The 22,586-nt window shown below is 38.3% G+C and overlaps 1 protein-coding gene across 4 annotated transcripts in view; it reads left to right on the top strand.

Moving 5' to 3' along the window:
- FZD3 (frizzled class receptor 3) overlaps nucleotides 1-22,586 on the top strand; it is a 104,112-nt gene that overhangs the window by 62,528 nt on the left and 18,998 nt on the right. For all 4 annotated transcript variants that reach the window (XM_036314417.1, XM_036314416.1, XM_036314418.1 and 1 more), the window contains one exon: nucleotides 19,600-19,748. In XM_036314417.1, the coding sequence (XP_036170310.1) occupies nucleotides 19,600-19,748 (149 nt within the window). The remainder of the gene's footprint in view (nucleotides 1-19,599; nucleotides 19,749-22,586) is intronic.

Here is a 22,586-nt window from a genome sequence, read left to right as displayed (position 1 = left end):
TGCAGCGGGTGCTGGGACTCAGAGAGGCAGAGCCCCTGGGGACAGGACTGAGAGCCGACATAACTGCTCTCTCCGGCCCACCCTGTTGATCCTGTGCGACCCGCCCCGCCCAAGCCCTGCACACAGGCATTTGCCGGATAGCCTCAGGCAAACGCCAGATTAGCACCTCCCTAGAGGACAGACGTTCTCTCACTGCAGACACAGCTGATTCTCATAGCCACTTGGCCTGGAGGTCAAACCCTCCCTGGTATTAGCTACAACAATCAAGGTTTATAGGACTGCGAACAAAGACCACTAGGGGGTGCACCAAAGAAGCATAACAAAATGCGGAGACAAAGAAACAGGACAAAATTGTCAATGGAAGATATAGAGTTCAGAACCACACTTTTAAGGTCTCTCAAGAACTGTTTAAAAGCTGCTGATAAACTTAATGAGATCTACAAGAAAACTAATGAGACCCTCGATGTTATATTGGGGAACCAACTAGAAATTAAGCATACACGGACTGAAATAACGAATATTATACAGACTCCTGACAGCAGACCAGAGGAGCACAAGAATCAAGTCAATGATTTGAAATGCGAGGAAGCAAAAAACACCCAACCAGAGGGGCGGAATGAAAAAAGAATCCAAAAATGCGAGGATAGTGTAAGGAGCCTCTGGGACAGCTTCAAGCGTACCAACATCAGAATTATAGGGGTGCCAGAAGATGAGAGAGAGCAAGATACTGAAAACCTATTTGAAGAAATAATGACAGAAAACTTACCCCACCTGGTGAAAGAAATGGACTTACAGGTCCAAGAAGCGTGGAGAACCCCAAACAAAAGGAATCCAAAGAGGACCACACCAAGACACATCATAATTAAAATGCCAAGAGCAAAAGATAAAGAGAGAATCTTAAAAACAGCAAGAGAAAGAAACTCAATTACCTACAAGGGAATACCCATACGACTGTCAGCTGATTTCTCAACAGAAACTTTGCAGGCCAGAAGGGAGTGGCAAGAAATATTCAAAGTGATGAATACCAAGAACCTACAACCAAGATTACTTTATCCAGCAAAGCTATCACTCAGAATTGAAGGTCAGATAAAGAGCTTCACAGATAAGGAAAAGCTAAAGGAGTTCATCACCACCAAACCAGGATTATATGAAATGCTGAAAGGTATCCTTTAAGAAGAGGAAGAGGAAGAAAAAGGTAAAGATACAAATTATGAACAACAAATATGCATCTATCAACAAGTGAATCTAAGAATCAAGTGAATAAATAATCTGATGAACAGAATGAACTGGTGATTATAATAGAATCAGGGACATAGAAAGGGAATGGACTGACTATTCTTGTGGGGGAAAGGGGTGTGGGAGATGCGGGAAGAGACTGGACAAAAATCGTGCACCTATGGATAAGGACAGTGGGTGGGGAGTGAGGGCGGAGGGTGGGGCGGGAACTGGGAGGAGGGGAGTTATGGGGGGGAAAAAGAGGAACAAATGTAATAATCTGAGCAATAAAGATTTAATTAAAAAAATAAAAATAAAAAAAATAAAATACCAATGGCATATTTCACAGACCTGGAACAAACTCTCCAAAAATTCATATAGAATAAAAAAAGACCTTGAATAGCCACAGCAATCTTGAGAAAAAAGAACAAAGTTGGAGGAATCACAATACCAGATATCAAGCTATGTTACAAAGCCACTGTTGTCAAAACTGCCTAGTACTGGCACAAGAACAGACATATAGACCAATGGAACAGAACAGAGAACCCAGAAATTGACCCAAGCCATTATACTCAATTAATATTTGACAAAGGAGGCAAGAGCATACAGTGGAGTCAAGACAGTCTCTTCAATAAATGATGTTGGGAAAATTGGACAGATACATGCAAAAAAATAAAACTAGACCACCAACTTATACAAATTTTTTGATATTTGTAACCATAGTAAAACAAAGATTTATATTTTTTATATTTATTTTATATATTTAAATGCCATTTAACAAAGAAAAATCAACCAAAAAAATGAGTTCATAGGTTCGCCATCACTGTCCTATGGCAATGGAAACTAAGGATAAAATGGCACTATATCAGAATAAAAAGTTTCTGCACAGCAAAAGAAGCCATTAACAAAATAAGAAAGCTCACTGCATGAGAGAACATATTTGCCAATGTTATATCCAATAAGGGCCTAATCTCCAAAATTTATAGGGAACTCATACATCTTAACAAAAGGAAGATTAAACAATCCAATCAAAAAATGGGCAAAGGACTTAAATAGACACTTTTCAAAAGTGGATATACAGAAAGCCAAGAGACATGTGAAAACATGCTCAAAGTCACTAATCATCCAAGAGATGCAAATCAAAATGACAATGGATACCATCTCATACCTCTCAGAATGGCTATAATCAATAAATCAACAAATGAGTTATTGGTAAAGTTAATTAGAATCTAAATTGCTTGCCATTCCTCATGCCATTCTTTTTTTTAATGGTTTTTCTAGTTTAGAATGTCTTTGTATTGATTTCAGAGAGGAAGGGAGAGGGAGAGGTAGAAATAACAATGATGAGAATCATTTATCAGCTGCCTCCCGCATGCCCCCTACTAGGGATCAGGCCTGCAACCCAGGCATGTGCTCTGACTGGGAATCGAACTATGACCTCCTGGTTCATAAGTCAGTGCTCAACTACTAAGTCACACTGGCGAGCCTCATTGCCATCTTGAATTTAAAAGAAAGAATTATTGTAAGAAGGTAATCTCTGTGTTTGGAAAAGAAAATGAGATTATTTGGAAATGTGCAGTTCTTTTATGATTTCCTCTAACAAAAGAAAAGCTTGGGAATTGAAATCCTAATTTACTATACTTCTTTTTACAGGGTTGCAAATAAATTAGAGGGCCAATGATGAAAGACGATAAACTCAGCAAAAGGAAGATACACAGATATAGAACTAGGAATGAATTATATCTAGTTAAAGAAACAAATTACTTTTTGCTTTATTTTCAAAACTGTTGCCTCCCTGAGAGGAACAAACTATATTGTAATTGTAGGAGCCTTCACTTCCTTTTTGTCCTTTCTTTTTAAAAGGTATTATAAATATTTCTGACATACAGATATGAATAAAGAACGATACTGTACATTGAACATCAATAGATCTACCATCCATTTAATAAAGAAAACACTAACAAAACACCATTTCCTCCTTTGTGATCTAACCTCCCTTCTAAACTATCATCCTGGATTTGTTGTTTTTGTGTATTTACTTATATCTTTATCCATATATTTTTTCCTAAATAATATATATTAGTTTAAGTATTTTAAAACTTTCGAGTGTCAAAGCTGTATATATTTTTTGCAGCTTGCTTTTGTCATTTATTTGTGAGATTTGTCTATGGTAATATGTATAAAGTTTATTTGCTTTCTCTGATTTTTAGTATTGTATGAATATATCACATTTGTTTGTTTTACTCTCAGTGGATATTTAGAATATACCTTGTTTTTCTTCTCTTAGAAATAATGCTGCTATGAATACTTTTGTGTGTCGATATGAGTTTCTCTATAATCTACACTAATAAAAGAGAAAAATGGTAATTGGCGTACGGCGCTACCCTTTTCATTGGCTAATCAGGGCTATATGCAAATTAACTGCCAACTAAGATGGCAGTTAACTGCCAACAAAGATGGCGGCTAATTTGCATATGTAGGCACAATGGAGGGAGGCGAAAGGGAAAGCAGGAAGAAGCCCCCTGCCACTGACAGTGATCGGAAACCCAGGGGGGAGCTAAGAGGTGGGGGGCAGGGCAAAGGCGGCCCTGGGGCTGCCTTTGCCCTGCCCACCAGCCATGATCGGAGAATCAGGCGCCTTTTCCGCCCTGGCCAGTGATAGCAGGAAGTAGGGGTGGAGCCAGCGATGGGAGCTGGGCACGGTCGAAGCTGGCAGTCCTGGGAGCTAGGGGTCCCTTGCCTGAGCCTAAAGCGGAGCCCACGATCGCGGGGCCGCTGCAGCTGCGGGTCCCCGCTGCCCGAGCCGGACGCCTCAGCCAGAGGTGTCCTGCAGGGGCAGGGGCGGAGCCCGTGTGATCGCGGTGCCCCCCGCTGCCACTGTGGGTCCCCGCTGCCCGGGCCGGACACCTAGGCCAGAGGCGTTAGGCCTGGGCAGGGGCGGAGCCTGCAACCGCGGGGAGCTGGGGGTCCCCTGCCCAGGCCTAATGCTTCAGCCAGCGGTGTTAGGCCTGGGCAGGGGCGGAGCCTGCAACCGCGGGGAGCTGGGGGTCCCCTGCCCAGGCCTAATGCTTCAGCCAGCGGTGTTAGGCCTGGGCAGGGGCAGAGCGGGAAATCGCGGCGCTGCTGCCGCTGCGGGTCCCCGCTGCCCAGGCCGGACGCCTTGGTGATCGGAGGGTGATGAGGGTCAACTCCTCTGGCCGAGGCATCAGACCTGGGCTGGGGGCTGGGGGTCCCCTGCCCAGGCCTGATGCCTGGGCCAGAGGCATCAGGCCTGGGTGGGGGGGCAGAGCCGGGGATTGGAGGGATATGATGGTCCCCTTGCCCAGGCCTGAAGCCTGGGTCAGAGGTGTCAGGCTTGGGCGGGGGGTGGAGCAAGCGATCAGAGGGAGATGGGGGTCCCCTGCCCAGGCATGATTCCTGGGCCAGAGGCCTCAGGCCTGGGCGGGGGCCAGAGCCAGTGATCGGGGGGAGATGGGGGTCCCCTGTCTAAGCCTGACACCTCTGACGGAGGCGTCAGGCCCGGGCAAGGGGCCGATCAGGCAATCGGAGGGTGATGGAGGTCTACGCCTCTGGCCGAGGCATCAGGCCTGGGCAAGGGGCAGAGCCAGCAATCGGAGGGGTCTGGGGGGTCCCCTGCCCAGGCCTGATGCCTGGGCTAGAGGCATCAGGCCTGGGCTGGGGGCAGAACCAGTGATGGGGGGAAATGAGGGTCCCCTGCCCAGGCCTGACACCTCTGTCAGAGGCGTCAGGCCTGGGCAAGGGGCCAATCCTGCGATTGGAGGGTGATGGGGGTCAACGCCTAAGGGCTCCCAGGATGTGAGAGGGGACAGGCTGGGCTGAGGGACACTCCCCCCCCCCCCCCCAACACACACACACACACACAGTGCACGAATTTCATGCACTGGGCCCCTAGTATATACATAAAAACAGAAATGTTGGATCATAACATGTGAATCTTCAACTTTACTAGATGTTGCCAAATTGCAAGTTGTTTAACCAATTTAGAACCCCATATGAACAAACAGTTTTCTCATTGTTCTACATTCTCATCATCAGTTGGTGTCATCAGATTTTTTTAATTTTTGCCCATTATATGCACAATCCTCATTGCTATTTAAATTTGTATTTTCCTGATTACTGGTGAGATTGAACTTCTTATGTTTATTAGCTATTTCAATTTCTGTAAATTGCTTATTTACAAACACATTCTGGATTATAATTCTTTGTTTTATGCATTATAGTTATTTAGCTTGGCTTTTCAGTTTTTAAATGACGCCCTTTAATCAGCAGAAGTTTAAAATTTTAATGTATATATTATTTATCCATCTTTTTCTTGTTTTTATAAATTATATGTTATTTAAGAATTCTCTACCCCAGGATCATAAAAAATACTCTTGCAGTTTTAAAGTTTTGCTTTTCAAGTGTGGATTTTTCATCTATATAATTTATTATATCTGGTGTGAGGATGAAATACTATTTTTAAAATATGTAGATATATATTTAGCACTATTTAATGACTAGTTCTTCCTTTCTCTAGTAAACTATAATGTGCCTCATATATCAAGTTTCCATATGTGAAACTTATTTCGCTGTTCTTTACCATGGTCTGTTTTCTGTCTTTGCTTAATCTCCTATCATTGTCTTAATTATAATAGCATTATAGTAGATCAAGTAGGACTTTTCAAAAGAGGATAAAAGTAAAGGCAGATAAAGCAATGTAGTGTAATAAGTGCACAAAATATGGAATCAGAAGACCTCCATTCTAGAACTACTGTTACTTACCTAGATGACAGACCTCCATTCTAGAATTACTGTCACAGACTGATCAATTGTTTATTTTTATGTGACTTTGATGACCACAGGCTCAGTTGAGCTAACATTTTGTAATGAATCTATTTTTTAAAATGAAAGTAAACCTAATGTAATATGTGTCTCCATTAGTAAAGTATAGATGCTACTTGATAGGGAAAGAAGCCAAGAACTTTGCCAACCTGATTCAAAGCCAAAGTCTCAGAAACAAGAATTGAATGTAGGCTGCCACAATAATCATAAAAATGCCCTTGATGGGTTTCTTTTTTCACACTGCTCTTTCTCCTTTAGCACGAATAATTTTTTCTATTTAATTAAAAAGAATTTTCAAACCCCAGGGTCTTTGATGGATTCTGGATCTAAATTGAAAGAGTAAAACATGGAAAATACTTTCCATATTGTGGTTGAATAAAGTCATATTGAAAAATTCTTTTGAATAAAATTAGTGATGTTAGTGGAGATCAGTTGTTTAGAAGATGGTGAATGTAGGCTGTTCACAGCTTGCCAGACCATTGTAGGGAAAGGACAGTAAGACATAGGGCTTACAGTGAGTACTGGTAGTCTCCCTTCTCTGCCTGGGTTCCCTACAGTTCCCAATAAATAGATCAGAGAAATATATCAGGTGAGTTTTTTCCATTGTTACAGTGATATATTTTAACATTAATAGGAATATAGTGTTTTTAAAGGATAATTATAAGAGTTTTAAAGTTTCTCACTTGTCCATTTTAATTATACAAAGAACTAAGATATTTAGTGGGGGGTTTTCTCAAAAAAAAATATAGGCATTTAGTTCATTATAAGGTTATTGTAAAATAAAAACTGAACACCATATTCCTTTATTTAAATATTTTTCTTTAGTGAGCTTTGCCTTTATACCTAGTATATATCCTGCTTTAAATCAGAACTGACTGAATTTGTTTGGGGAGGGGTTCTTATGTAATTTATAAATCGATAATAACGCACTCCTTTCTCTTCTAAGGGAAACGAGGTTTCTTCATTTATAAGGGAAACCTCCTTTTCTTATAGCAAGGTTGACCATTTTTCCCCAGTGTCTTAGCCCTCTGGCTCCAGTACTCTTTGCCTAAATGGCATGTTCACAAAACAGGTGTTGCTTGAGTTGCTTTCTCACTGTATCTCTACCACGGGCAGGTGCTGACTTGGTTACCCTGGAATTTTGGCTTTGACCAGAACTTTATAATACAAACTGTTCCAACCCTCTGTTTTCTAATTCTTTTTACTCTCTTGCCAAATAGAAGGCTTTGATTGTTGGTGTTATTGCTGATCTTGTTTTGAGCACTCCTCTTTAATTCAAGCACTTCTGTTATATAGACAGTATTTCTAATTTATGAAAGAAAATGCAGTTTAAAACACTATAGAAGCAACAACATACGGTTTCTCACCTAGGCTCTCTTTCTCCCCCTTCCCCTTTTTCTGGATAATCTTTTATTCCCATGTTTTAGACTAAATAGCACAACTTTGTTTCTGAGTTCCAGACATTATTTATTTACATGGTTTTTAATTTGGAAGTCTACAAGGCATTTCCAACATGACATATCTAGAATAGAACTTCATTTTTCTTCTTAAACCTTCTTCCTACATCCTGTCTCCAGTTCTTCCCCATTCTGTAAACACTGTCATTCACAAGTTGGCTCAGATTCAAATTTGGAGCCATCTATGAGTCTTCTTACTCACATCACACATAATTCATTAACTTCTCACCATCTCCATTTCTACCTTAGTCCAAGCTGATATTTTCACTGTGGCCTTCTAGTTCATCTGCTTGCTTTTCTTTTTGTGTTCCTTTACAATTTATTTTCAACACAGTAGCCAGGGTGATCTTTAAAAAAAAGAGAGATTATGTTGCTTCTTCAAACAAAACCCTCTAACGGCTCCCTACTACCTTTAGAATAAAAAACATAATTTTTACTATTGCCTGCAGGGTCATATATAGGGATGAGCAAAAGTAGGTTTACAGTTGCATTATGACATTCCTTTGAGTAAATAAAGCTGTAATAATCGTAACTGCATGTCTTTTTCCATATGAATAACTGTAAACCTACTTTTGTCCACCCCTGTAAAATTTGGCCCCTATCTACTTCTTTGACTTATTTTCTACAATTCTCTCCTTTTATGCTCAGCTCTAGCCATCTTTGTCTCCTTGTTGTTATTCTTCAGAGATAACAATGGTTGTTGCTGCTCCTTCCATTTGAAGTACTCTTACTACAGAATATACTCCAGATTTCTGCTTAAATGTCACGTCTTTGGAGAGGCCTTTTCTGACCACTTTGACTTGAAATACCTGCCCCATACACAATATCACATACCAAACGCTATGCCCTCGCCTGCTTTAGTTCTGAGTTTATTACTACCTGAAATTACTAGATTTCTTTATTTCTTTGTTTATTGACAGCATTCCATACTAATTCCTTTCCCTACCCCTCCCTAGAATGTAAGCACAAAAGAGCAGGGAATTTTTAAACTTATTTACTGGTATAACTCTTGTACCAGGACATATAGGCACTATTTAAGTGACTGAATTAATTAGCTGTGTGACCTTGAGCAAACTGATTTGTTTTCCCCAGACTGATTCCACATATGTAAATAAGGGGGTTAGATTATGTAATACCTCTGAAGAAGAGAATTTTAGACTGTAGATGGTTAGTCAGTTCACCGCCCCCTGTTTTATATGAAATTTGACTAAGGTTACATTGTTTATTTTTAGGCCAATGCTCTTTTCACATCACACAATTCCTCTAATCCTTTGCTGAACTCTAATTAAATCACCCACTATACTTCTTTGATTACAGTTTTACTAGTTTTAATTTTTAGGTTCTTGGCCTCTTCATCTTCATTAAGCTACATTATCTAAGTTTATGTAAGCTATGTCTTTACATTTACAAATAAGTTTCTTCAATCAGTCATTGTGTTAACACTATTTATTGAGTATAAGCAGACATGATTTGAAGCATGCGTCTCAATGATCAGATTCTTCCCCTTATCTCCATCCACTTTTATAGGAACTTACTGTGTTTTGTTTTGTTTTTGTGTGTTGTTATTTTTTGTGTGTGTGAGCCAAAAATAACGTGTACAATCATGGTTAACATGTGTACTTTAACTGGGAAGATAGATTTTTAAATCATGGAAAAGAAAAGAACTTTTAGAACACAATTTGATATAATAAAAACTCGTCTCTAATTCCCCTAGAAAATGTTTCAAGATTATTAGATCATAGGCTATTAGGATATACCTTGGAATTTAAATATTCTAACCCAGTGATTCACAACCTTTTTTTGGCCATGCCCCACCTAAGCATCTCTAAAATCCTGATTCCCCCCCCCCCCCCGTGACATATAATTCTTATTATTCAAAAAGTGAACTCCTATTCACATGGAGGAAGCCTAGAAGGCCATTAACTTGGTCTAAACAAGCTTCCAAAGAACATGGTATCCATGAAAGAGAAATATAAAAGAACAAAAGGACAGTTGAAGTACTGAGGAAGAAATCACTAAGAAATTATAAAGTTTAAAAACATACAATAGAGAACTGAAATGCATAAATATGTCACAATATATATTTATATACTGTATATGAGGCCCCTAGAACCTTAAGAATGCAAAAAATTCACTGTGTTAATAACTCATTCTTGAATCGCCCCCCTTAAAAATCAAATTGCCCCCTTATGGGGTGTGTGCCCCACCTTGGGAACCACTGTTCTAACCCCTTAATTTTCAGATGGGGAAATTTAAGTATATAGCAGCATAGGAAAGAGTGGAATAAACAAAGATAAATAGTTCCTTATTTCAGGACTTCTCAGAGCCTTTCATTTATGAATGTGCATGTGAATCTCCAAGGAAGGATTATATTAAAATTTTATTTTACCACAATATCTTATTATGGATTATCTTTTAATAGTATCTTTTGGGAGAGTAGCTCTATGTACCCCATGTTTGAGTATTTGTTAGGTGTTAGGCACAGTTCTAAGTACATTATATGTTTCAACCCATTAGATATGCTGCATTTTTTTTTTTTGTATTTTTAGTTTTTATGTTTTTTATTGACTTTAGAGCAGTGGTTCTCAACCCTCCTAATGCCGTCACTCTTTAGTACAGTTCCTCATGTGGTGACCCCCAATTTCATTGTTACAAATTGAACATAATTAAAGCATAGTGATTAATCACAAAAACAATATGTAATTATATGTGTGTTTTCCGATGGTCTTAGGCGACCCTGTGAAAGGGTCATTCGACCCCCAAAGGGGTCGCGCCCCACAGGTTGAGAACCGCTGCTTTAGAGAGAGGGAGAGGGAAAGAAACATCTGTTTCTGTCTGCTAGAGGCAGGAGGATGAACATGGAGGGGAAGAGAGAAACATCTATCGGTTGCCTCCACCCTTCCTCCTTACCCCCCAGTTGGGATCGAACCCATGATCTTTTGGCTTACAGGATGATGTGCTAACCAACTGAGCCACACCGGCCAGGGCTATTTGTTCTTTCTTAACTTTATGTGAAAATCTGCCTTAAGAACTAATGTGCCATAACAGAGAATGTAAGGTAGTCACAAGATGGTGTGTGTGTGTGTGTGTGTGTGTGTGTGTGTGTGTGTGTGTAAATCCAGAATATAAGTCCTGGGCATTGATTCATTTATAATTTATCATAATGTTCTTTTATCTAGTTGATCATTAATTTATTTAGCTTGCTTTAGATACTTAAAATATTCACTGTACACTATATATTAAATAGCAGTATAATTGTTTTAGTTTTTAAAAAATACCTTTGTGCCCTGACCAGTTTTTGCTCAGTGGATGGAGTGTCGGCCTGCGGACTCAAGGGTCCAAGGTTCGATTCCGGCCAAGGGCATGTACCTTGGTTGCGGGCATATACCCAGTGGGGAGTATGCAGGAGGCAGCTGATCGATGTTTCTAACTCTCTGTCCCTCTCCCTTCCTCTCTGTAAAAAAATCAATAAAATACATTTAAAAAAATATATCTTTGTATTGATTTCAGAGAGGAAGGGAGAAGGAGAGGCAGAAACATCAATGATGTGAATCATTGATCAACTGCCTCCTGCATGCCCCCTGCTGGGGATCAAGCTGGCAACCTGGGCATGTGCCCTGACCTGTAATTGAACCGTGACCTCTTGGTTCCTGGGTCCACACTCAATCATTGAGCCACACACCCACTCAGTATAATTTTTGATAACTTATTGGAGTAATTTATTTGTAGAACATTTATTGGTACCTACTATAATCCATTTATATTGCATCACACTGTATCACCCAAACTGTTGTCATTCCATTAATACAGTAAAAGTTTTCCTGGTTAAATATGTTTTGTAAATGTTGATTGTCCTATATAAGGAAAGGGTAATATGCAAATCAACCGAAAGGCAGCACAACCACAGGGGGAGTACTGCTCAGCCAGAAGCCGGCTTATGGCTGGTGAGTGCAGCGTTGGTGGCGGGAGCCTCTCTCCCTTCCACAGCAGCGCTGAGATTGTCCAACTGACGGCTTAGGCCCGCTCCCCCTAAGCCAGTGATGGCGAACCTATGACACGCGTGTCAGAGGTGACACGCGAACTCATTTTTTTGGTTGATTTTTCTTTGTTAAATGGCATTTAAATATATAAAATAAATATAAAAATATAAATCTTTGTTTTACTATGGTTGCAGATATCAAAAAATTTCTATATGTGACACAGCACCAGAGTTAAGTTAGGGTTTTTCAAAATGCTGACACGCCGAGCTCAAAAGGTTCGCCATCACTGTCCTAAGCCATCAGTTGGACATCCCCTGAGGGCTCGCGGACTGTGAGAGGGCACAGGCTGGGCTGAGGGACCCCCTCCCCCCCCAGTACATGAGGCGTCTAGTATACATATAATTTTCTCCACTTTAAAATATTCATAAATGTCAGAAAAAAGTTACTGTAAAGCATGATCAGAAGAAAAACATACCTCCCCATCAATATAACCACCATTTACATTTTTCTGTATATTTTTGTAACATTTTGGTAGCTACTCTTTGGAAACATACACCCTCCTGCCTCTAGCCAATGAATCACATTTCTTGGCTTTATGTAGTCCCTTTCCTTGAATTGGTCTGGCTCAATGACTTTTTAAAAATATATATTTTTTTATTCATTTCAGAGAGGAAGGGAGAGGGGAGAGAGGGATAGAAACATCAATGATGAGAGAGCATCACTAATTGGCTGCCTTCTGCATGCCCCCTACTGGGGATAGAGCCCACAACCCAGGCATGTGCCTCTGACTGGCATCTAAACCAGGATCCTTCAGTCCGCAGGCGGATGCTCTATCCACTGAGCCAGACCGGCTAGGGATGATTCAATGACTTTTGATTAGTACAATGAGCAGAAGTGATTCTTCTAAGGCTAAGTCTTAAGAAGTTTTGCAGCTTTTGCCAAATTTTCTTGGAATGGTTGCTCTGGGAGAAGCCAGCTTCTAGTAAGAATTCAGACTGCTCTGAAACCACAAGATGTGTGCAATCCCAAGCTATATGGACAGGCTGCATGAAAGGAGGGTGGGAAGGAGAGAGAAATTCCCAGCCAGCTCCTACCTTTTCCAGCAATCCTAGCTGAGATGTCAGACGTTTGAGTGATAAAGCCATCTTATATGGCTGTCCAGGTCAGTGTTACTTTCAGATGATTCTAGGCCCAGCTGTCTTCTGACTGAAGCTACACTGAGAACACAAGTGAGTGTAATGCAGCTGAGTCCAGTCAATACAGGGAACTATCAGAGGTAAAAATAAATTATTGTTTTAAGCCATTAAGTTTTGGTGTGGTTTCTTACACAGCAGTAGATAACCAGAACAATGTTTATGCATATACAAGCAAGTACATTCCTTTCCCCCTCTTTTTTACTCAAATGGTAGTTACTATACACACTTCTCCCCCTTTTTTGTCATTTAATAATGTATCTTGAAAATCAGTATCTAAAGAGAAAAGGCTTCCTCATTTTTTATGACACTGATTAGATGAACCACATTGTTTCTGATATTTTACTATTATTACAATCTGTGTACATACATCATTTCACCTGTATAAATATATATATGAATATATATCTATAGCATAAATCCTTAAAATAATTGCTTGATCAAAGGGTATGACTTTTATTAAGATATAGTTGACATAAAATAATTTCACAAATGGCAAACTTGATAAATATTGCCAAATTGTCTTTTATAGAGGTTGCATGAACTTGTATTTTCATCTGCAATATGCAAGAGTATATTTCTCCACACATTTGCTAATACAGTGTGCTATCAGACTTTTGGATCTTACCTATCTGATAGGCTAAAAAATAAAATTATTATGTAATTATAATTTTTAAAAAACTGAGTGAAGTTGAGCTCATGTTTGTATTTAAATTTCTATAAACTATCCATATATTTTACCTATTTTTCTTTAGGTGGTGGATTTTTTCTTATTTGTATTTCTTTATTAAAATTAGCCCTTTATCTCTCATAATGTTTGCAACAACTTTAACTGCTTTTTTATTGTCTTTTGGTTGTTATGTTATGGAAATTATGGCCATATAAAATGTTGGTATTTTATTTTTGTGTCTTCACTTTTATGATAGGTTTATTTATCTCTACTTTTATGGCTTTTACATTTTGTGTCATAGCTAGACAATTATTCTCTACCCTGAGAGTAAAGCTTTCATCTTGAACTTCATGGTTTCTTTTTGTTTTTTGTTTTTTTACATTTGAATTTTTTATCTGATAGGAATTCGTCTTAGTATGAAATGTGGTATGTGATCAGTAGGTTTATATTTTTTCCAAGGTTTTTACTGTTTTGGTAATATGAATTGGAAGAAGAAATATTAATGCCACCAGGGAGAAACCTGACCAAAGAAGTCTGAAATATATAGTAAATGCCCCCCCCCCCTTTTTTGTTAATTTTAGATGCTAAACTTCTAAGTATCATGATTTAAAAAGAAATTTTATGCTCTTATTTCTAGAACTAGAGGCCCGGTGCATGAAATTCATGCATGGGGGTGGGGAGGGTGTCCCTCAGCCTGGCCTGCACCCTCTCGCAATCCAGGACCCCTGTGGGATCAGGCCTAAATTGGCAGTCAGACATTCCTCTCGCAATCCAGGACTGCTGGCTCCTAACCGCTCGCTTGTCTGCCTGCCTGATCGCCCCTAACCGCCTCTGCCTGCCTGCCTGATCACCCCTAACCACTCTGCCTGCCTACCTGATGCCCCTAACTGCTCGCCTACCTGCCTGATTGCCCCTAACCACTTGCCTGCCTGCCTGATTGCCCCTAACCACTTGCCTGCCTGCCTGATCGCCCCTAACCACTCGCCTGCCTCCCTGATTGCCCCTAACTGCCTCTGCCTCGGCCCCCGCACCCAGGACCCAGGCTTCCCTACCTCTGGCCAGCCGCAGGCACCCGGGACCCAGGCGGCTTCACCTGGGCCGGCCGCAGGCGCCGGGGCCCAGCTTTGTCAGGAAGGACGTCCTGAAGATGTCTGGTCTGTCTGGTCTAATTAGCATATTACCCTTTTATTAGTATAGATGAGGGGAGGATATTTTTGCTTTCTTATGTGACTCTGAAAATGTGCAGTATGAAGTGCCTCAAAAAAATTTTTTTACCTTGGAAAGGGGAAAATTTTTTTTTCTAGATGCCTATCTAGAATTTATTTATTGAATAATTAATTCATCTTTTTTTAAATAGTTTGAAATGTCACATAAAATACTAAAACTTCTATGGCCCAGAATTACACAGTTTTCTTATAGCTTATTGATATATTTCTCTCCTCTTTCAGCATTTTTCTGTAGAAATGTTTGTTTTTCTATATGAACTTTAGAATCATCTTGTTTAATTCCCAGTTGACTCTGTTGGCATTTTTATTGGAATTGTGTTAAATTTAATGACTAAATCAAGGAGAATTTGCATTTTTTAATGCTAATTCTAGTTATCCACAAACATGTTTTATAAGCATTTTAAAGCTTCTTCTAATGCATCACTCATTATTCTTATTAAATTTATTCCTTGGTGTTTTGTCCCTTTTGTTGTTAACATGGAAGTATTAGTTTGCTAGGGCTGCCAAAACAAGATACACAGACTGGGTTGCTTAAACACAGTTATGGAGGTTGGAACTCCAAGATCAAGGTGCCAGCACAAGATCAAGGTGCCAGCACAGTTGATTTCTCTGAGGCCTCTCTTCTTGGCTTTGGCTGCTGACCCTTTTACGCTTTCTTCACGTTTGTTTTTTTTTTCTGTGTACGTTCATCCCTGTGTCTATGTGTCCAAATTTCCCCTTTTTGTAAGGACATCAGTCCAATTGATTTAAGGCCCACCTATAAAATTTCATTTAATCCTAATTACCTTTTAATTTATTTTTTATTGATTTCAGAGAAGAAAGGAGAGGGGGGAGACAGAAACATCAATGATGAGAGAGAATCATTGATCGGCTGCTTCCTGCACACCCCTCACTGGAGATTGAGCCGGCAACCCGGGCATGGGCCCTGCCAGGAATCAAATCATGATCTCTTGGTTTCATAGGTCGATGCTCAACCACTGAGCAACACCAGCTGGGCCTAATTATCACTTTAAAGACTCTATCTCCAAACAAATCACATCCTGAGGTACTGGGAGTTACGGCTTCAACATATGAATTTTAGGGGGACACAGTTCATTCCATAACAATGGCAAATAAAGAATTTTCTTTCTTTTACCTAGTAACTGTTAATTTGTATATCTGAAAGTGATTTCAGTATTTTATTTTGCACCTAGTCATATTGCTTCTGATTTATAATAGTTTTTACTTTATTCACTTAAAATTAGGTTATCTGTGCCCAGCCGACGTGGCTCAGTGGTTGAGCATTGACCTCGACCTATGAACCAGGAGGTTACAGTTTGATTCCCAGTCAGGGCACATGCCCAGGTTGTGGACTTGACCCCCAGTGTGAGTCATGCAGGAGGCAGCCAATCAATGATTTTCTCGAATCATTTATGTTTCTATCGCTCCCTCCCTCTCCTTTCCTCTCTGAAATTAACAAAAATACATTTTTAAAAATTACATTATTTGTAAATAATCATTTTCTCATCCTTTATAGTTTTTATACCTTTTTTTGTCTAATGCAGTTAGAACTATTGATACAAGGTTAATTAAGAGTAGTAAGAGTAGATCCTCTTGTATTCCTGACTTTAATGAGGCTAGTAACTTCTGGTGTTCCCATTAAACATGGTACTGGCTTTTGGAATAACATAGATTTATTTTGTCACTGTAAGGGCATATCTTCTATTTTTATTTTATTACAATGTTTAATAAATGGATATTATAATTTAAAAAACAATTATGGATAATTTTATCAAATTCCTTTTTGGCATACATAGAAATGATTGTATATGTTTTCTCTTTGATCCAATAATGTATCGAATGTATAAATCAGTTTCCTAATATTGAACCATCCTTGCTTTTCTATATTTGGTTATGACATATTCTTTTTAAATTTATTGATTTGAGAGAGAAGAAGGGGGAGAGAGAGAAAGAAAGAGAAACACTGATTCATTTTACACTTACTTATGCATTCATTGCTTGATGCCTTGACTCCTGGATTGAACCCGCAACCCTGGTGTATTGGGGCTGAGCTACCTGACCAAGGCTATGACATTTTCTTTGAATTTTCTCTTTGCATAAAAATTCATAAATGGAATATCTATAGATTTATTGTTTTATCAAATCTATTGAGTTAGGCACAATTTTATTCTTGCTTCTGGGGTCAGTTTTTTGTTTTGGTTTTTTACTCTCACCTCAGGATATATTTTCTATTGATTTTTTTTAGAGAGAGTGGAGGGAAAGAAGGAGGGGGGGGGGAGAGAGAGAGAGAGAAAAACAATGTGACAGACATCAATTGGTTGCCTCCTATCCGCACCCCAATTGGGGCTGGAGATCGAGCCTGCAACTGAGGTATGTGCCCTTGACCAGGAATCGAACCCAAAACCCTTCATTATGTGGGCTAGCGCTCTAACCCTGAGCCAAATTGGCCAGGGCTGTGCTTAGTTTTGTTTATATTTTCTTATTATTTGTTTTCATTCATTTCTAAGTTTATTTGCATGCAATTGAGCAAAGTAATCTCTTAATATTATTTTAGTTTTGTCTTTTGTAGCTGTTTATTTACCATTTCTGCGTGTGTGTATATGCACATGAATTCTTTTCTTTCCTTTTTTGTTGTTTTTTTAAATATATTTTTATTGATTTTAGAGAAGAAGGGAGAGATAGAAATATCAATGACGAGAGAGAATCATTGATGGGCTGCCTCTTGGATGCCCCCAGCTGGGGATTGAGCCCACAACCCGTGCATGTGCCCTGACCTCCTGGATCATAGGTTGACACTCAACCACTGAGCTTCCCTATGTTGTTTTGATTGGGCTGCAGTGGTTTTCAACCTTCCTAATGCCGCGACCCTTTAATACAGTTCCTCATGTTGTGGTGACCCCCAATTTCATTGTTACAAATTGAACATAATTAAAGCATAGTGATTAATCAAAAAACAATATGTAATTATGTATGTGTTTTCTGATGGTCTTAGGCGACCTCTGTGAAAGGGTCATTTGACCCCCAAAGGGGTCGCGACCCACAGATTGAGAACCGCTGGGCTAGAGGATGGTTATTTATTATGTTTTTCAAATAACCAGCTTTGGGTTTATTAATTGATTTTGTCTTCTAATTTATTTATGCTATCTTTATTAATTCATTTGATTTCTTTTTAGGTTTACTTTATTGATAGATAATGCAATTAATATTCCTAGTTAGTCATTAGTCTATTAATTTGATTTATAGTTTCTTGTTCTACAGAAGTTTTAAGTTTTTAGTAACCAAAACTATCAGCCTTTTTCTTTTATAACTTCTTTGTTTCATATTACTCTTCTAAAAAGGCTTCACACCCTCCATTATAAAAATGCTTTATGATTTTCATAGATTTATGATTTTTTTTAACTTTCTAGAATTTATTTTTCCTTACTATTTGAGGTCGTGTTTAAATTATTTTGTTTCCAGGTAGATTGCCAACCATTCCTACATCACTTATTAAACAATCTATCTTTGCCTCATTTATTTGAAATACTTATATACCTAACATTTTATATCTTGTGAAAAATCCTATTGATCTTTTCAGATTATAGGATTATTTTGGGGGATAATTAAATTGACATCTTTAAAACATTGAGTCTTTACATGTAGAAATATGGAATATTTCTCTGTTTACTTCAGTTTTTCTGTGTCCTTCAGTAAGGTTTTATCATTTTCTTATTAGGTTTATTCCTAGGTGTCTTATAGTTTTTGTTAAGATTATAAATTAAATGGTTTTCATTATTTTTCTTATCTGGTTATTGATATATTTTGATTTTTCTATATTAATCTTGTCCAACTTAAGTTACTGAACCCTTTGACTGTTTCTGTTTGATTTTTTAGTTGATTCTCTTGGATTTTCTAGATAGTCTTGTTGTCTCTTTGTTCCCAGTACTTACACTGTGTTTTTAAGTTTTGCTTCTGGCAGGGTATCTCATTGACTCGACTTGGTCTTCCGGAGTGGTTGCTCTATTCTTCTTAGCTCCAGAGGACAGAACTGGGACAGATAGGCAGAAAGCTAGAGCTATTTGAACATGGAAGTAAAGCTGATTTGACAGTAGTAATGTCAGATAAAATACAATGTAAAGTGAAGAGTATTCATAAAGCAAAATAAGCAGCTAGAGCATTATTGAATTTACCTAACACCTCATATAGACTTGAAAATAAAAACTGGCAAGATTAGAAAGAAAACTGATGAGTTCACAGTTATGTGAGAGATTTTAGCATACCTGTACTAAAATGAGTAGGTAAACAGAAAATTAGTCAAGAATATAGGGAAAATTTGAACAACACAACTGATGAAGTTGATCTAATACATTTAGAAAATTAGCAAATAGAGAATATGTGTTATTTTTTACCACACAAGGAATACTTAGAAAACTGTATGCTCAATCATAAAAGAAGTCTCCAAAATTTAAGGTAACCAGAATCTATAGACCAGATTCTCTTACCACAGTAATTAAACTTGAAACCAGCAATAAACACAAATTTTTGAAAATCTAATCTGATTAGAAACTAGAAAATACACTTACAAGTAACTCATAGTTTAAAGAGAAAGCTTGAAAAGAGCCAGCAGAGTAAAGAATGAAGTAGGTAGATTGAAGAGCATATTAAAGATCATAATTTTTTTATATCGTGATGGCAAATGATAAGACTAGTAAAATTGGCCAGTATAGGTATTACTTGAACCTCTATTCCTATTCAGGGTTTATTTGGACATTAATACTATTTTTCTTTAGAAGACAGCCAATGTGAGCTAATAATAATATAAGACTCAAAATATATATTACAAATTTATAAATTTATTGTAAAATTTTCGGGAGTGTATTTTTCCATATAACCAGAAAATTAACTATAGAACTATTTAAGTGAAAACATCAAAATGTAGAATTACTTTACTGTTGTTTATTTTAAAGATTTTTATAATGGCCTTTAATAAATAATTCTTTTTATATATTTAAGATATTTTTCTTTCTCTTCTTGTAGGTCACTCAAATGAGTCGTCCAGACCTGATTCTCTTTCTGATGAAATACCTGATGGCTCTCATAGTTGGTATTCCCTCCATATTTTGGGTTGGAAGCAAAAAGACATGCTTTGAATGGGCCAGTTTTTTTCATGGTCGTAGGAAAAAAGAGTAAGTTGAAGTAAATTAGCACAATGTTCACAGACTTCACATTCACGTCAATGTTTTTGTGTTGCTTACATTAAACTAATTTGGATTATAACTTCAGCTGCCATCAGTTAAGACTGGCATAGTAGCATGTCTTAATTAAAAACTAAAACCTTGGTTTGGCTCAGTTGGTTGAGCATTGTCCTGTGCAACAAAAAGTCACTGGTTTGATTCCCTGTCAGGGGTTGGATTTCTGATCAAGACACATGCCCAGGTATGGGCTCTCTCCCCAGTTAGGAGTGGGGGAGGGGGCATGCAGGAGGCAGCCAATTGATGTTTCTCTCTCTAAAATCAATAAAAAACATTTTTAAGATAATATAAAAAGCTAAAGACGTGGCCCTGGCTGGATAGCTCAGTTGAGTAGGGTGTCATCCCAGTACACCAAGGTTGCATGTTCAATCTCCAGTCAGGATACATACAAGAATCAATCAATGAATGCATAAATAAGTAGAACAATAAATTTGTTTCTCTCTCTTTCCCTCTCCCTCCCTCCCTCTCAAATCAATTTTTTAAAAAAAGCTAAAAACTTCTCTTCCTTACTAAGAGATATGAGGAAAGGTCAATCTTTATTTTTAAAAATCCAAATTATAATTTTTCTTAAAATTAAAAACAAAGTAATGCTTTTATATACATTCTTATATTATGCTCGTGATATTCCTGTGAGGGTTGGTATGTATTATAATCTTTGTGTTACAGATGAGAAAACAGACACAGAGAGGTTAAGTGCCTTGGCCTAAGTCACACAGGTATTAAATTAGGCTTCCATTTCAAATTGAACTTCCAAGTAAACCATAAATGATTTAAGAGATAGCATACTATTCTGTTCTAATATAGTACACATTAAAGCCAATATAGAAAAAATTATTTCATTAGATTACATAAAATATGTTTAAGAAAGTATTTTAATTCAATTCATAGTTGGCCACACTGCATATTAGAATATTATGGTAACGGTAAGACTTGCCAAAGCAGTCTTTTGAGGGCACATTTAAAGAATCTTTAATTTTTAATTTTTTTGAACCCTTAGTTCATAAAATAAAACAAGGTTCTTCAATATTCACAAAGGAACAAATTATTTTAAACTTTTTACTCAGAATCTTATATGAACATCATATCTGAATTCTAAATTAGTAGAATAACTTATGGATAGGATCCATGGAAATCGGGTTTTGGGAGATATTCTTAAGATTGTATTTAAAATGTTGTGCCTTGTATGGGTTAATGTACTTTCTTTTTTTTTTTTATTAAATCTTTATTGTTCAGATTATTACAGTTGTTCCTCTTTTTTCCCCCCATAGCTCCCCTCTACCCAGTTTCCACCCCACCCTCTGCCCTTACCCTCCCCCCCCAACTGTCCTCAGCCATAGGTGTACGATTTTTGTCCAGTCTCTTCCTGCACCCCCCACCCCCCACCCGAGAATAGTCAGTCCACTCCCTTTTTATGCCCCTGATTCTATTCTATTCACCAGTTTATTCTGTTCATCAGATTATTAATTCACTTGATTTTTAGATTCACTTGTTGATAGATGTGTATTTGTTGTTCATAATTTGTATCTTTACCTTTTTCTTCTTCTTCCTCTTCTTAAAGGTTACCTTTCAGCATTTCATATAATACTGGTTTGATGGTGATGAACTCCTTTAGCTTTTTCTTATCTGTGAAGCTCTTTATCTGACCTTCAGTTCTGAATGATAGCTTTGCTGGGTAAAGTAATCGTGGTTGTAGGTTCTTGCTATTCATCACTTTGAATATTTCTTGCCACTCCCTTCTGACCTGCATAGTTTCTGTTGAGAAATCAGCTGACAGTCATATGGGTACTCCCTTGTAGATAACTGACTGTTTTTCCCTTGCTGATTTTAAGATTCTCTCTTTTTCTTTTGCTCTTGGCATTTTAATTATGATGTGTCTTGGTGTGGTCCTCTTTGGATTCCTTTTGTTTGGGGTTCTCTGCGCTTCCTGGACTTGTAAGTCTATTTCTTTCACCAGGTAGGGGAAGTTTTCTGTCATTATTTCTTCAAATAGGTTTTCAATATCTTGCTGTCTCTCTTCTTCTGGCACCCCTGTAATTCTGATGTTGGTATGCTTGAAGTTGTCCCAGAGGCTCCTTACACTATCTTCATATTTTTGGATTCTTTTTTCTTTTTGTTTTTCCGGTTGGGTATTTTTTGCTTCTTCGTATTTCAAATCTTTGACTTGATTCTTGGGATCCTCTGCTCTGCTGTTGGAACTCTGTATAATATTCTGTATTTCAGTCAGTGTATGCTTAATTTCTACTTGGTCCTTTTTCATATCCCCAAGGGTCTCACTTGATTTCTTGAGGGTATCACTAAATTTATCAGCAGTTTCTAGAAAATTCTTGAAAAACCTTATAAGTGTGGTTTTGAAGTCTATATCCAGTAGTTTGCTTTCCTCCATTTCTGTCATTTGTGACCTATTTCTTTGTCTCCACATTTTGGCTGCTTCCCTGTGTTGGTGGAGTGGCTTTGTGTGCTAGGTGTCCTGTAGGGCCCAGTGTCTCAGCCTCCCCAGTTACCTGAGGTGGACACTCTTGGTACACCCCTTTGTGGGCTTTGTGCACAGTCTTGTTGTAGTTAAGCCTTGATTGTTGTAGGTATCACTGGGAGGATTTGACCTCCAGGCAAATTGGCTATGAGAATCAGCTGTGGTTACGGAGGGAGAACTTCTGTGCTGGAGACACCCTTATGGGGCAAGACTTGCCTCAGTGGGGCTTTGGTGCTCACTGAGTCTGCTCCCTGAGTGTGTCCCTTGTGGATCTGAGGAATTGTAATCTGGATGGTCCATTC

The sequence above is a fragment of the Myotis myotis genome, unplaced genomic scaffold (genome assembly GCF_014108235.1).
Source record: "Myotis myotis isolate mMyoMyo1 unplaced genomic scaffold, mMyoMyo1.p scaffold_m19_p_6, whole genome shotgun sequence".
Taxonomy (NCBI): Eukaryota; Metazoa; Chordata; class Mammalia; order Chiroptera; family Vespertilionidae; genus Myotis; species Myotis myotis.
The sequence above is the reverse complement of the archived record's forward strand: the minus strand, read 5'-3'. Positions and strand labels throughout refer to the sequence as shown.